The following is a 15561-nucleotide window of genomic DNA, read 5'->3' as shown; positions in this document are numbered from 1 at the left end:
AACTTATTTCTTCCTATCTTGACTCTATCTTTTCTCCCCTGGTCCAGTCTCTTCCCACCTACATCCATGACTCTTCTGACGCCCTACGTCATTTTGACAATTTCCAGTTTCCTGGCCCCAACCGCCTCCTCTTCACTATGGACGTCCAATCTCTCTACACCTCCATCCCCCACCAGGGTGGTTTGAGGGCTCTCCACTTCTTCCTTGAACAGAAGCCCAACCAGTCCCCATCCACCACCCTCCTCTGCCTGGCTGAACTTGTTATCACATTAAACAACTTCTCCTTCAACTCCACTCACTTCCTTCAAGTAAAATGTGTTGCTATGGGTACCTGCATGGGTCCTAGTTATGCCTGTCTTTTAGTGGGATATGTCGAACATTCCTTGTTCCAGTCCTACTCAGGCCCCCTCCCCCAACTCTTTTTCTGGTACATAGAAGACTGTATTGGTGCTGTTTCCTGCTCCCGCCCCGAACTGGAAAACTTTATCAACCTGGCTTCCAATTACTACCCTTCCCTCACCTCTCCGACACTTCCCTTCCCTTCCTCGACTTCTCTGTCTCCATCTCTGGGGATAGGTTGTCTACTAATATTCATTATAAGCCCACCGACTCCCACAGCTACCTTGACTGCACTTCTTCACACCCTCCCTCCTGTAAGGACTCCATTCCATTCTCCCAGTTTCTCCGTCTCCAATGCATCTGTTCTGATGATGCAACCTTCCACGACAGCATTTCTGATATGTCTTCCTTTTTCCTCAACCGAGGATTCCCCTGCACTGTTGTTGACAGGGCCCTCAACCGTGTCTGGCCCATTTCCCACACCTGTGCCCTCACCCCTTCCCCTCCCTCCCAGAACCGTGACAGGGTTCCCCTTGTCCGCAATTTCTACCCCACCAGCCTCCACATCTAAAAGATCATCCTCCGCCACTACCAAACGCATCTTCCCCTCTCCTCCTCTGTCAGCATTCCGAAGGGATCATTCCCTCTGCGACACCCTGGTCCACTCCTCCATTACCTCCAACACCACGGCCCCTTCCCACGGCACCTTCCCATGCAATCACAGGAGGTGTAACACCTGCCCTTTTACCTCCTCTCTCCTCACTATCCAAGGCCCCAAACACTCCTTTCAGGTGAAGCAGTGATTTACTTGTACTTCTTTCAATTTAGTATACTGTATTCGTTGCTCATAAAGTGGTCTCCGCTACATTAGGGAGACCAAACGCAGATTGGTGACCGCTTTGCGGAACACCTTTGCTCAGTCCAAATGCATGACCCTGAGCTTCTGGTTGCTGGTTACTTGCCATTTCAACACCCCCCGGCTCTCATGCCTGTCCTGGGCTTGCTGCAGTGAGCATCAATGCAAGCTCGAGGAACAGCATCTCATTTACCAATTAGGCACGCTATAGTCCGCCGGATTGAACATTGAGTTCAATCATTTCAGAACATGACGGGGCCCCCCTTTTTATTTTTAGTTATTTTTTCTTTTTTATCATTTGTTTATTTTATTTTAGTTTGTTTCCTCATTCATTTTTTTACCATGTGCCTACCCACTGTTTTTTTCATGTTTGTGCTTTGGGCCAAGGCTGTTCATTTTTCTGTCAATTAACATCCTCTTTGTCCTAACGCTTTGTCTTTCAGCACACCATTAACATACCGTTTGTCTTTGCTCCATGACCTTCTGGTCAGTTAGTCTCTGTGACTCTCTGTCCTATCAACACCTTGCCTTTTGTTATCTCTCGCCCCACCCCCGCTTTATTTGCTTAAAACCTATTACATCTCTAACCTTTGCCAGTTCTGATGAAGGGTCACTAACCTGAAATGTTAACTCTGCTTCTCTCTCCACAGATGCTGCCAGACCTGCTGAGCATTTCTTGTTTTTATTTCATAGTCTTGACACTGATTTAATCAGTCTGTTGCTTCCATCAGGTCCGTTCAGCCAGAGCTGAAACCACTGGCAATAGGCTTATACATTTTGATTATAAGACTGCTTGGTGAGTTTCTTCAGGTTAATTGTATTTTGAAAAGAATTTTTGACAGGAACTAAAGACTTGATTGTAATTTAACCCGCTCAGTGAGAACCAGGTGCGATCAGCTGAGATACGCAATTTACATCCTGCCAATTTTACACATTATTGAAGCAATGACCATCTCAAACCAGAGAGAAGCTAACCATTTCCCCTTGACATTCAATGGCATTACCATTGCTGAATCCCCCACCAACATCCTGGGGATTACCATTGACCAGAAACCGTAATGGGCCAGCCATCTAAATACTGTGGCTACAAGAGCAGGCCAGAGACTGGGAATTCTGAGACGAGCATCTCCTGAGTCCCCAAAGCCTGTCCACCATCTACAAGGCACAAATCAGGAGTGTGATGGAATACTCTCCACTTGCCTGGATGAGTGCAGCTCCAACAAGATTCAAGAAGCTTGACACCATCCAAGACAAAGCAGTCCACTTGATCAGGACCCCATCCACAAACTTAAACATTCACTCCCTCCACCGCTGCGCACAGTGTGTAGCATATATGAGATGCACTGCAGCAACTCACAAAGACTCCTTCAACAGCACCTTCCAAACCTGCAACCTCTACCACCTAGAAGGACAAGGGCAGCACATTGGAACACCATCACCTGCAAGTTTCCCTCCAAACCAAACAACATCCTGACTTGGAACTATATCACCATTCCTTCATTGTCACTGGGTCAAAAACCTGAAATTCCCTCCCTAAAAGCACTGTGGGTGTACCTACACCAAATGGACTACAGTGATTCAAGAAGGCGGCTCACCACAACCTTCTCCGGGGCAATTAGAGATGGGCAACAAATGCTGGCCTTGCCAGTGACATTCACATCCCATGAAAGAATAAAAAATGGTGTGCAAGGGGTGTAAATTAGACATCCAAGCAAGAACCCGTCACATTCACACCTAGTGGGTTAGGTTAAAATCGGGCATAAGCAATTTCACACTGTGTGCAACAATAAGTACAGCTAAACATAAATCATTGTTGTATGTAGATGTGTTTCTGAAGATTTCCATTGTTATTGTTGGATATAATTATTTTTGTTTCTCATGCTTTTGCTAGAAATAATGAGCAGAGGAAATATTCACACACATTTAAGATGTTTATTGACCATTGTGAAAGACTCTACAAGCCCCTGAAAACAATGTTTCAGATGTCTGATCAGACCATGACAGGCGGGTCTGAATACAGCGAAGGCTATGGGCCCTGACAACATCCCGGCAGTAGTACTGAAGACTTGTGCTCCAGAACTAGCCGCAGCCCTAGCAAAGCAGTTCCAGTACAGCCACAACACTGGCATCAACCTGACAATGTGGAAAATTACCCTGTTATGTCCTGTCCACAAAAACCAATCCTGTCAATTACTGTCACATCAGTCTACTCTCAATCATCAGCAAAGTAATGTCAGGCAGTACTATCAAGCAGCACTTACTTAGCAATAACCTGCTCACTGATGCTCAGTTTGTGATCCGCTGGGGCATTCAGTTCCAGACCTCATTAGAACCTTGGTCCAAATAGAAACGGAAGGGCTGAATTCCAGATGCGAGATACAAGTGACTGCCCTTGACATCAAGGCAGCTTTTGACTGACTGGCATCAAGGAGCCCTAGCAAATTGAAGTCAATGGGAATCAGGGAGAAAATTCTTCACAGGTTGGAGTCATACCTAGCGTAAATGAAGACAGTTGTGGTTATAGGTGACCAATAATCCCAGCCCCAGAACATTGCTGCAGGAGTTCCTCAGGGTAGTGTCCTAGGCCCAACCATCTTCAGTTGCTTTATCAATAACCTTCCCTCCATTATAAGGTCAGAAGTGGGAATATTCGCTGATAATTGGACAGTGTTTCGTACCATTTACAATTCCTCAGATACTGAAGCAGTCCATGCCCACATGCAGCAAGACCTGGATAACATATAGGCTTGGGTTGATAAGTGGCAAGTACATTTGCACCAACAAGAGAGAATCTAACCATCTCCCCTTGACATTCAATGGCATTACCATAGCTGAATCCCCAACCATCAATATCCGGGGGGGTTACTATTGACTAGAATCTTAACTAAAGCAGCTATATAAATACTGTGGCTACAAGAACAGGTCAGAGGAATTCTGTGGTGAGTAACTTACCTCCTGACTCTCCAAAGGCTGTCCACCATCTACAAGATACAATCAGGAGTGTGATGAAATACTCTCCACTTTCTTGGATGAGTGCAGCATCAACAACACTCAAGAAGCTTGACACCATTCAGGACAAAACAGCCCGCTTGATCAGCACCCCGTCCACCACCTTAAACATTCACTTTCTTCACCACTGATGCACAGTGGCAGTAATGTGTACCATCTATAAGGTGCAGTGCAGCAACCCGTCAAGCCTCCTTTGACAGCACCTTCCAAACTTGCGACCTCAGAAGGACAAGAGTAGCATAGGATTGGGAACGCCACCCCCTGCAAGCTCCCCTCCAAGCTAAAGATCATCCTGACTTAGAACTATATCGCCATTCCTTCACTGTTACTGGGTCACAAACCTGGACCTCCCTTCCTAACAGCGCTGTGGGTGTACCTATACCACCCTACAGCGGTTCAAGAAGGTGGCTCACCAGCTCAAGGGAAATTAGGGAAACGCAACAAATGCTGGTCTTGCCAGTCTTGCGAGTTCCTGAAACTGCCTTTGTGTTAGGGGGTAAAGTTAATATGCAACAGAATGTTGGTGTCCTTCAATGTGTTTACGAGCCCCTTCTACCCTTCCAAGCAGATGAAGCTCTGCTTTTTAATTTTTTAATCCTATTTTCATAGGAAAATAATTCTTTTGAACCTTGTAACCCTTTATTATGGCTGGATTCCTTCACAATACTTGGGCACATAGATGCTCACTTTTCAAGTCATGTGGCAGTGCTTCATGCCTTTTGCAGTTAGGATGTCATAACTGCTGAACCTTATGTGCATTGTAGATATTTTGAACCCATCTAAAATGCTGCTACCCATACTTAAGTCCCATTCACCTATCGCCCTGTGCTCTCAGACCAACATTTGCTCCCAGGCTGGCAACACCTCAATTTTAAAATTCTTAACTTTATTTCCAAATCCCTCCATGGCTTCGCCACTCTATATCTCTTCCAGTTCTACAGCAGTCTGAAAACTATGAGTTCCTCCAATTCTCACCTCTTTCGCATCCCCCACTTTCTTTGCATGACAGGCTCAAGGGCCCAAATAACCTAGTCTTGTTCCTATGTTCCGATGTTCCTATGTTTCTTCCTTTGTTCACAGCTCCATCAGTAACCATGCCGTCATCCATCTGCACCTTAACCTCTGGAACTCTCTCTCCACTTCTTACTACTCTTTTAAAACACTCCTTCAAACCTATCTCTTTGACCAAGCTTTTGGACGCCTTTCTGAATGGCTCCTTCTCTGGCTTGGTGTTATTTTTTGTCTGATAACTCCTGTGAAGGACATTGGGACGTTTTACTATATAAAAGGCGCAATATAAATGCAAATTGTTGTTCCAAATGTTATTTGTAAAAGCCCATGTCTTTCCAACACAGTGTCCCTTTCCTTCTGTTTCAGCTGGAATTCCCATTCCCATTTACTTTGGAGCTTTGATAGATACAACGTGTCTGAAATGGGGAACCAACAGATGCGGGGGGCGAGGGGCCTGCAGGATGTATGACATGGATGCATTCAGGTTTGTTGTTATTTCCAAAAGGCTATTAGGCCTAGCGTAAATGATGGTGACACAGCAGCCAATCATTGTGCGGGTGCAGCCTTAGTCCATTTAAACTGAACCTCACAAGAAACCAGTAACCGTGTCACAATATCAAACTTCTACAATAGCCACATTCACTCTGGTTACCATTTTCACTCTGAAAGTAATGAAAGCAAAGATTAATTTACTGGGCCATTCAGGTGAACTTACAGTATACTCTGGGTAGAATGAGTCAAAGCAGCCAGGAAATGCCAGGATAATAAAAGCAAAATACTGCAGATGCTGGAAATCTGAAATAAAAACAAGAAATGCTGGAAATACTCAGCAGGTCTGGCAGCATCTGTGGAGAGAGAAGCAGAGTTAACGCTTCAGGTCTGTGACCTTTCATTAGAACTGATATACCAGTTCCTGACTTATACTGACAGCTCTCACTCAGCCTGGTAGGGACAGAGTACTCATCCATCTCTTACGAGAACAGTGGCACAAAGTGGGAAGGGCCTGGGAATTTCTATGCTGGAAATTCCCACTTCCTCAGCCTTCATAGGACCCACATAAATTGGAGAATTTCCAGTAAGGTGACGCAAACTGATCTCTAGAATGGTGCAAGAGAACCTAAACTGTAAGTGACTCCATGTCAAGACCACTACCACCAACCACCCCCCCCCCCCCCCCCTCACCTCACCCCCGCTGCCCCTCCACTCCAAAGCTGAGGAATTTTTAGCATCACAGAAATCATTTCTCTGAATGCAGCAGAGTTGAGGGGGGGGAGGGAAATGGAGCAAGCCCTCCCTGAATGACAGCCTGGCAGCAGAATTTCATTGTGAGGTTGGCAGATTTCCGTGATGCACCTATAGTGCCAAAAGTGCCCACCAGCCTCATGTAAATGATGTATCCTCCTACGGGCATTATACAAACAGACGAATTAGGAGCAGAAGTAGGCCATTCGACCCCTCGAGCCTGCTCCGCCATTCAATAAGATCATGGCTGATCTGTTAGTGTTTTGAATTCCACACTCTCATCTACCCACAATAACCCTTGATTCCCTTGCTGAATAAGAATCTATCTACCTCCGCCTTAAAATGTTCAATGTTCTTGCCTCTACCACCTTCTGAGGCAGTGAGTTCCAAAGTCGCACAACCCACTGAGGGAAAAAATTTCTCCTCATCTCTGTCCTAAAAGGGCGTCCCCTAATTTTAAAATAGTGCCCCTAGTTCTGGACTCACCCACAAGAGGAAACATCCTTTCCACATCCACCGTGTCCAGACCGTTCAGGACCTTATAAACTTCAATCGAGTCTCCCCTCACTCTTCTAAACTCCAGTGAAGCCAAGCCCAGTCTGTCCAACCTTTCCTCATAAGACAACCCACTCATTCCAGGTATCAATCTAGTAAACCTCCTCCGAACCACCTCCAATGCATTTACATCCTTTCTTAAATAAGCAGACCAAAACTGCACACAGTATTCGAGATGTGGCCTCACCAATGCCCTGTCTCACTGAAGCGTAACATCCTTACTTTTATTTTCAATTCCTCTTGTAATAAAGGATAGCATTCCATTAGCCTTCTTTATTACTTGCTGTACCTGCATAATAACTTTTTGTGACTCCTGCACTAGAATACCTAGATCCCTCTGCACTTCGGAATTCTGCAGTCGTTCTCCGCTTAAGTAATACTCTGCTTTTTTATTCTTCCTGCCAAAGTGAACAACTTCACATTTTCCCACATTATACACCATCTGCCAGATTTTTGCCCACTCACTCAATCTATCTATATTGGTCTGCAAGCTCCTTGTGTCCTCTTCGCAACATACTATCCCACCTATCTTTGTGTCATCTGCAAATTCAGCAACCATGCCATCGCTCCCCTTATCCAAGTCATTGATATAAATTGTAAAAGGTTTAGGCTCCAGCACAGACCCCTGTGGGACTCCACTCGTCACATGCTGTCAATCAGACAAGGACCCATTTATGCATACTCTCTGCTTTCTACCAGCCAGCCAATCTTCTATCCATGCTAATAAGTTACCCACTACGGCATGAGCTCTTACTTTGCACAATAACCTTTGATGTGGCACCTTGTCAAATGCCTTCTGGAAATTGCATTCCCTGGTAGAGTCAGTGCTGAAGGGTAACTGCCTTGACCATGGACTGAAGTCTTTTTGTGGGCCTATAGTTTCCATAGTAATGGTTGGATGTCAGGACATGGAGCTGGAGTGGCCACACTTTTGTATTCATGGTTTCTCTGTATCACATGGAGTATATAAAATTTAAATGCATTTTCCCATTAGTTTGCATATATTTGAAGCTACTGACGTAACTTGACTGTGATCCCCCTCTTTGAGCTTTCCAATGCTTTTACCTTGTGATGGGGACCATTCCCTCTGGGACCAGGCAGTGGCCTCTGAACTGTATGATTTTAACATGCATGCCACACAACTGATAAGCAATGACCATCTCCAACAAGAGAGAATCTAACTGTCTCCCCTTGAAAGCATTACCATCACTGAATCTGTCACCATCAATATCCTGGGGGTTACCATTGACCAGAAATTAAACTGTACCAGCCACATAAATACTGTGGATACAAGAGCAGATCAGAAGCTGGGATTTCAACAGCGATTAACTCACCTCCTGACTCTCCAAACACCATCTACAAGGCACAAGTCAGGAGTGTGATGGAATACTCTCCACTTGTCTGGATGAGTGGAGCTCGGAGAACACTCAAGAATCTCAACACCACCCAGGACAAAGCACCTTAAACATTCACTCTCTTCACCATTGGCATACAGTGACCGCATTTTGTACCATCTACAAGATGCAGTAGAGTAACTTGCCAAGGCCCAACCTGCGACCACTATTACCTAGAAGGACAAGGACAGCAGACACATGGAAACACCACCACCTGCAATTACCCTCCAAACCACACACCATCCTGACTTTGAACTATATTGACATTCCTTCACTGTCACTGCATTAAAAACTTGAACCTCCCTCCCAAACAGCACTGTGGGTGTATCTACGCCACATGGACTGCAGCGGTTCAAGAAGGCGGCTCACCACCACCTTCTTACGAACAATTAGAGATGGGCAACAAATGCTGGGCTTGTCAGTGACACTCACATCCCATGAGCGAATTTAAAAAAGCTGCTTAGCAGCTATTTCCCACTGAATTCGAATCCATTTTGGTCTGGAATTGGACAAGGAGCATCCCCAAGCCTTTCTGATAATGCTCCCAGAGGAACGTGCTGCCCAAGAGTAAAAATAAACACCAGTGTATTGTTTGTATAGGATATGGCATGCTATCGCTCAATTTAAAACATCAATTTGATTAATTTTAAACCTCAAATGACTGGATGAACAATCAAATGGTGTAATATTTTTAAAATTCTTTCTGATATCCTTCTATATTTGCAGGTATATCTACCTTGGAGTGGGTGCAGGAATTGGACTAATCTGTTGTGCTCTGTTTATCCCTTTCTACATGCAAGTGAAGAAACGTTTTCTATTAAAAGATAAAAAAGCATTGGGCAGTGAATGTACAACATTGGCAATTATGAATGAAGGTAACAATCGCACTGATTGTGACCTTCCGATGAATGCAGTAGATCATGATCAATGAGATCACCAATGAAACAGATGGAGTGTACAGAGAAGGCCTTGAAAACCTTCCATATCTGTCTTACAAAAGGGGGAATATTTACAATTTAGCACTCCCAAGAAGTGCTCAGGATTAATGGATGGCCACGCTGGTCTTCTCACCCAAATTCGGTTACACACTCCCATTGTGCTAGCTCTGCGTTGGGCATGTTAAACTGTAAAATTCACCTGATAGAGTTTTTCCGAAGAGTTATCTGTAAGGAACATTTTCAGTTAGTCTGTAACATTCTTACTTGAAATTAGTATCTATAAAGCAATATTTGGTAACCAGCTGCCATTGCAGGTTGGCACACCGTCTGACAGTGTGGCACAGTGAGTGAACACACACTCTGGTTGACTGGCACACTGGATTAACACACGTTCTGATTGGCTGGCACACTGGATTAACATGCCCTCTGATTGGCTGGCACACTGGATTAACACGCCCTCTGGTTGGCTGGCATACTGGATTAACACATACTCTACATAAGAACATAAGAAATAGAAGCAGGAGTAGGCCATTTGGCCCCTCAAGCCTGCTCCACCATTCAATAACATTATGGCTAATCTGATCGTGGCCTGATTGGCTGGCACATTGGACTAGCATACCCTCTGATTGGCTGGCAAACTGGATTAACATACCCTTTGATTAGCTGGCACACTGGATTAATACACCCTCTCATTGGCTGACACGGTTGATTAACACACCCTCTTACTGGCTGTCTTTTTCACCTCAAATCAGCACAGTGGCGCAGTGGTTAGCACCGCAGCCTCACAGCTCCGGCGACCCGGGTTCAATTCTGGGTACTGCCTGTGTGGAGTTTGCAAGTTCTCCCTGCGTCTGTGTGGGTTTCCTCCGGGTGCTCTGGTTTCCTCCCACATGCCAAAGACTTGCAGGTTGATAGGTAAATTGGCCATTATAAATTGCCCCTAGTATAGGTAGGTGGTAGGGAAATATAGGGACAGGTGGGGATGTGGTAGGAATATGGAATTAGTGTAGGATTAGTATAAATGGGTGGTTGATGGTCGGCACAGACTCAGTGGGCCAAAGGGCCTGTTTCAGTGCTGTATCTCTAAAACAAAACAAAACAAATAGGATAACAAGGGGTTGAATTTGTGCTGTGCAGTGGACACATTGACATGTTTGTGTGATCTTTTTCTGTCTGCTATTTTAGCATTAAAAACAAATAGATTAATATGTTTGTTAATATATCCAGATCAAGGAGAGGGAGAGATTGCCCAATAGTTTCAAAAGTCTCAATCCTGTCAGATAGTGTGTAACATAGCAGCTTAACACCTTGATATATGATCATCATTATATAGGGAACCACAGTGACAGCAAAGATAGAGCAAGGGCGAAACTAACGTAATTATGTTATGTACACAGACCAGATTGCTTGAACAGAATAAACACAAAGCAGAATTAAATCAATTGGCATTGATGTAGCTAAACACAGTACTGACCAAATCTAATTATGGATAAGTAGGGGGCTTAGCTTCAATGGAATATTAACTCTGGCAGTTTAAGGGACAACGTACTGCCATGGATACAGAATCCAGGAAGTCACAGGAGCATTCCAAGGTTCATCAGAAGGTCAGCTCCAAAACAGATCATGTGAGGTGTTACAGAGCCAGAATGAGCTGGTTTGAATCTGTTTCAAATGGCAGAAAGAGTAGCTGGTGCTAAAGATACTGTGGGTTAAAAATAGTTACTTGTCTATTACATTGAAGCAAAACTAGGGGTGACAGGAGGCTAAGACCAACAGGGGAAAGTTAAGAATATAATAGACAAATGGGGCCTGGGCCTGGAGGCCCAACATGGCTTTGCCAACTCTGATTGGGTGTATTCCTGGAGGTTTCTCACATCACCACCTGCCATGAACTGCTCCGCCCCCATACTTCCACCATTGGTCCATCCTCCGGGAACACTGCCTTGCCATGCCAATTTGGAAGGGGACAGGCACTTTGGGTTGAGTTTTCCTTGCCCCATGGAGATGGGTTTGGAGGCGGGGGGCTGGGAAAGCAGTGGGAAACCCCAAAGGAACAACCCGTCAATGCTGTCACCGAGCGCTGCAACTTTTCCAGATCACACAGGCCCCCCCGCTCTGTTGGAAGCCCAGCAGCACTAAGGAGGCGGCCTCTCACTGGGAAGTCAGTGGACCGTGGGTTGCTGAATTAATTGGCAGTATCGGGCTTGCAATTCTCAGAAGGTTTCAGGAGCGTCCACAGACACTCTTCTGGAAGGGTTAACCCTCCACCCTGAGGCTCCGCACAGTACTTTGTTATCTTGTTCACCATTTTGAGGCGTCCCCTACATCTCCCTCTTCTCCAGCAGCACTCACCTCTCCTGATGGGTCTGCCACCCTCCTGCAGGCCCTCCTTTTGGACCTCCCACTTCCCTGGTATGCCTGCCATCCTTAATTGGATGGCGAATGCAGAGGTGGCCAATTAGGAGTCCAACTCACGTAAAACTGCTCCATCGGGCATGTTGAGGCGAAGCACAAGCTCGAGACTTGCATATGGTCCTGACATTGGGGTCTCGACGCCAGCCGGAAAATTCAGACATTTGTTACCCAATTGTACTAATCTTGACTGTTAGTGACACAGCCATTTTACCCCCATCTCCAATATTTTTATGACTAAATAAACCTGAACACATTGAAATCTCTGCTGCCTGTGTCTTAACTCACACCATGTCCCATTCACCCATCAACCCTGCGTTTGTTGACTTACATTGGCTCCCGACCCAACAATGTCTCAATTTCAAAACTCATTCTTGTTTTCAAATCCCTCCATGGCCTCACCCTTCCCTAACTCTGCAACCTCTTTCAACCATATAAACGTTTGAGATCTCTGCGCTCCTCCAATTCTGGACTATTGCACATCCCCAATTTTAGTTGCTTCACCATTGGCGGCTGTGTCTTCAGCTGCCTAAGCTCTAAGCTCTGGAATTCACTCCCTAAACCTCTCCACCGCTCTACCTTTCTTTCCTCCTTTAAGACACTCCTTAAAGCCTTCCTCTCATCTGTCCTAATATCTCCTTATCTGGCTCGGCGTCAAATTTGGTTTGATAGCGTGCCTGTGAAGCACCTTGGGACATTTTACTACGTTAAAGGGTCTAGTGAAATGCAACTGTTGTTGTTGAAACTTTTCGAAGAGAATGAAAAAAGATGCAATTTTGTTTAATGCTCTATGATTTTTCTCCTGGGGTTGTGTGCAGTGGTGTCCTGGAGATTAATCTTCAATTCCAGGACAATCTTGTGGGGGTTGGTAAGCCTAGCCCAGGCCTGTAAAACTGGTTTAATAAGTGTTCGGCAAAGGGGAGCTAGCATTCAGAAGAAGCAAGAATGTGTAATGATAATTAATATTAATGAAAAGACTCGTTTTTACTCTAACTTTGTAAGAGACAATAGTAAACCCAACTGTGAGGAGCTTGAAAGAAAGCAGTCCTTGGTTCTTGGTAAATTCCTGATGGGTATTCCTTTCTTAAGTAACTAAATGTAGTGCTTGCGTTTGTGTAAACTGCTTCATTTAATAAAATAATGTAAGAACTCACTTTCGCCTCCAGACCTTATTTGAAATTCTCTTGTCCAAAAAATCCTATTTGTTATCAGAAGTGGGTAGGTTCCCACTATTCCAGTAGAAGGCGCTCCTCTGAGCTTGGGGCGAAGTCACATGATGAGGCACGGTGGCAGGAGCTTTACTTTGCAGCTGTCAGTGTTGTATCTGGCCAACAATTGCATGACGAAGTACCTGAAATGAAAAAGTACTGTTACCTGTCACCTCAAGCACAAAGGCTTAGCAAAACAGAATTTCATTAAAAATACAAGAATTTCTGTTAAACTGTGGGAAAAGTCTAGCTCTTGTGCAATAAGAGCATCAATTTTCTGGTAAAATGGAAAGAAGTAGGGATAATTACTGTGTTGATCTTTGTAATTTTATATGCTTTGAAAATAATAAACTAGCGGGGACAAGTTTGTAGGCATGGACCAAGAAGGCCTTTAACAGAAAAACTTCATGGAAGGTAAACAATGTACAAACTCATGGTAATCATGCGATTTCCTCTTGTTCGCACTATGATGCCTGTTAGTCATTAAGTTTAGCAAACCTATCAGTTTTACATAGGAACAGAAGTAGTCCATTCAGTATCTTGAGCCTGTTCCACCATTCAATTAGATCACGGATGATCTGTATTTCAACTTCATTTAACTACATTTGTTCCAGATCCCTTGATAGCCTTGTCTCACCCATGATTATCGTGTTAGCACCTGAAGAAGCAGGAAATGAGTCTTTCAGTCCAGGAATCGAACTGGTCATCACTCTAGATGGCTCTGAAGGTGTCCTGGAGAAAGATGGTTCAGCAGCACCAAGCATGTCAATCGTTCCAAAGAGACCTTGGCCAGGGGAGCAGCAACATCTACACTTGGTAGCTCTATCAACACTTGGGTCAACACAATGACTACTAACCAGAGAACCTAACAGGAAATTGAAGCATCTGGTGTTAAAAAACAATAGAACAGAAAATGGTCCTCAACTCCAGGCCTGAAAGATTGGGGAATATTTATCAGTGATTCATGTCACTGTCTGGTGACATCCTTTACAAGGGAGCATATGAACATACGAATTAGGAGCAGGAGTAGACCACTCGACCCCTCGAGCCTGCTCCACCATTCAATAAGTTCATTGCTGAACTGATTACTCCACATTTCCAACTACCCCCGATAACCTTCCACCCCCTTGCTTATCAAAGATAGAGCCGAAACTTCTTAAACTATCTGTGCCAATTGTTTTGAGTTGCTGACTGTGTTTCTGATCTGCACTGCATCCAAGAGTGAATATTTTTTTTCCTCAGGAGTAGTTTCAATTATTGCAAAATAAAGAAAAAAGTGACTTGCAATTATATTGGGATTCCTTGCATCGCTCAGAAACATGACGCCCCGGGCTTAGAGGGTTACATTGTGAGGACAAACTGCATAAACTTGGCTTCTACTCCCTGAGTATAGAAGATTGAGGGGTGATTTGATCTAGATGTTTACAATGTTTTCTTTTGATTCATTCACAGGATATGGGTATTGCTAGCAAGGCCAGCATTTACTGCCTTTCCATAATTACCCTTAACTGAGTGACTTGTTTGGCCATTTCAGAGTGCAATTAAGAGTCAACCACATACTGTGGGTCTAGGGGCCACATATAGGACAGACTGGTAAAGATGGCAGATTTCCTTCCCGAAAGGACAATAATGACCAGACGGGTTTTTACAGCAATCAAGTATTTACATGATCACCATTACTGATACTAGATTTTTAATTTAAGCTTTTTACTTATTAACTTTAACTAAAATTCTGGATGATGAAAGAGATAGCGAGTAAGATGAAGCAGAAAAAGTGTGTTCAAGAAAGATGTCAGGTTGATAAACACAAGTGAGAACCAGGCTGAATATGGAAAGTACAGAGCAGAAGTGAAAAAGGAAATGAGAGAAGCAATGACAGAGTATGAGAAGAAACTGGCAGTTAACGTAAAAGGAAATCCAAAAGAGTTCCATAGGTATATAAATAGTAAAAAGGTGGTAAAAGGAAGAGTAGACCAATCAGGAACCAAAAAGGCAATTTACGCATTAAGACAGAGGGCATGGGTGAGGTACTAAATGAGTACTTTGCATTTGTCTTGACACAGGAAGAAGATACTGCCAAAGTATCTATTGGGGCAGCACAGTGGCGCAGTGGTTAGCACCGCAGCCTCACAGCTCCAGCGACCCGAGTTCAATTCTGGGTACTGCCTGTGTGGAGTTTGCAAGTTCTCCCTGTGTCTGCATGGGTTTCCTCCGGGTGCTCCGGTTTCCTCCCACAGCCAAAAGACTTGCAGGTTTATAGGTAAATTGGCCATTATAAATTGCCCCTAGTGTAGGTAGGTGGTAGGGGAATATAGGGACAGGTGAGGATGTGGTAGGAATGTAGGATTAGTATAACATGGGTGGTTAATGGTCGGCACAGACTCGGTGGGCCGAAGGGCCTGTTTCAGTGCTGTATCTCTAAATCTAAAATCATAGTGAAAGAGGAAGTAGTTTAGACACTGGATGGGCGAAAAATTAGAAAAGAGGAGGTATTAGAAAAGTCATTTTTACGCAAGTTGATAAGTTACCAGGATTGGATCAGATGCAACCAAGGGTACTGAGGGAAGTAAGGGTGGAAATTACACAGGCACCGGCCA

The 15561-nt window shown here is 44.4% G+C and overlaps 1 protein-coding gene across 3 annotated transcripts in view; it reads left to right on the top strand.

The window, feature by feature from the left end:
* Positions 1 to 12909, top strand: part of LOC137384674 (solute carrier organic anion transporter family member 1C1-like) — an 87521-nt gene extending 74612 nt beyond the window's left edge. Inside the window, exons 13-15 of one of the 3 annotated variants that reach the window (XM_068058926.1) lie at positions 1927 to 1991; positions 5582 to 5699; positions 9133 to 12909. In XM_068058926.1, coding sequence (XP_067915027.1) covers positions 1927 to 1991; positions 5582 to 5699; positions 9133 to 9337 — 388 coding nt within the window. In that variant the 3' untranslated portion in view covers positions 9338 to 12909. The remainder of the gene's footprint in view (positions 1 to 1926; positions 1992 to 5581; positions 5700 to 9132) is intronic. The other 2 variants (XM_068058928.1, XM_068058927.1) reach the window with 2 other exon arrangements.
* Positions 12910 to 15561: the final 2652 nt, after the last annotated feature.

The sequence above is a fragment of the Heterodontus francisci genome, chromosome 27 (assembly GCF_036365525.1).
Source record: "Heterodontus francisci isolate sHetFra1 chromosome 27, sHetFra1.hap1, whole genome shotgun sequence".
Classification (NCBI taxonomy): Eukaryota; Metazoa; Chordata; class Chondrichthyes; order Heterodontiformes; family Heterodontidae; genus Heterodontus; species Heterodontus francisci.
The sequence above is the reverse complement of the archived record's forward strand: the minus strand, read 5'-3'. Positions and strand labels throughout refer to the sequence as shown.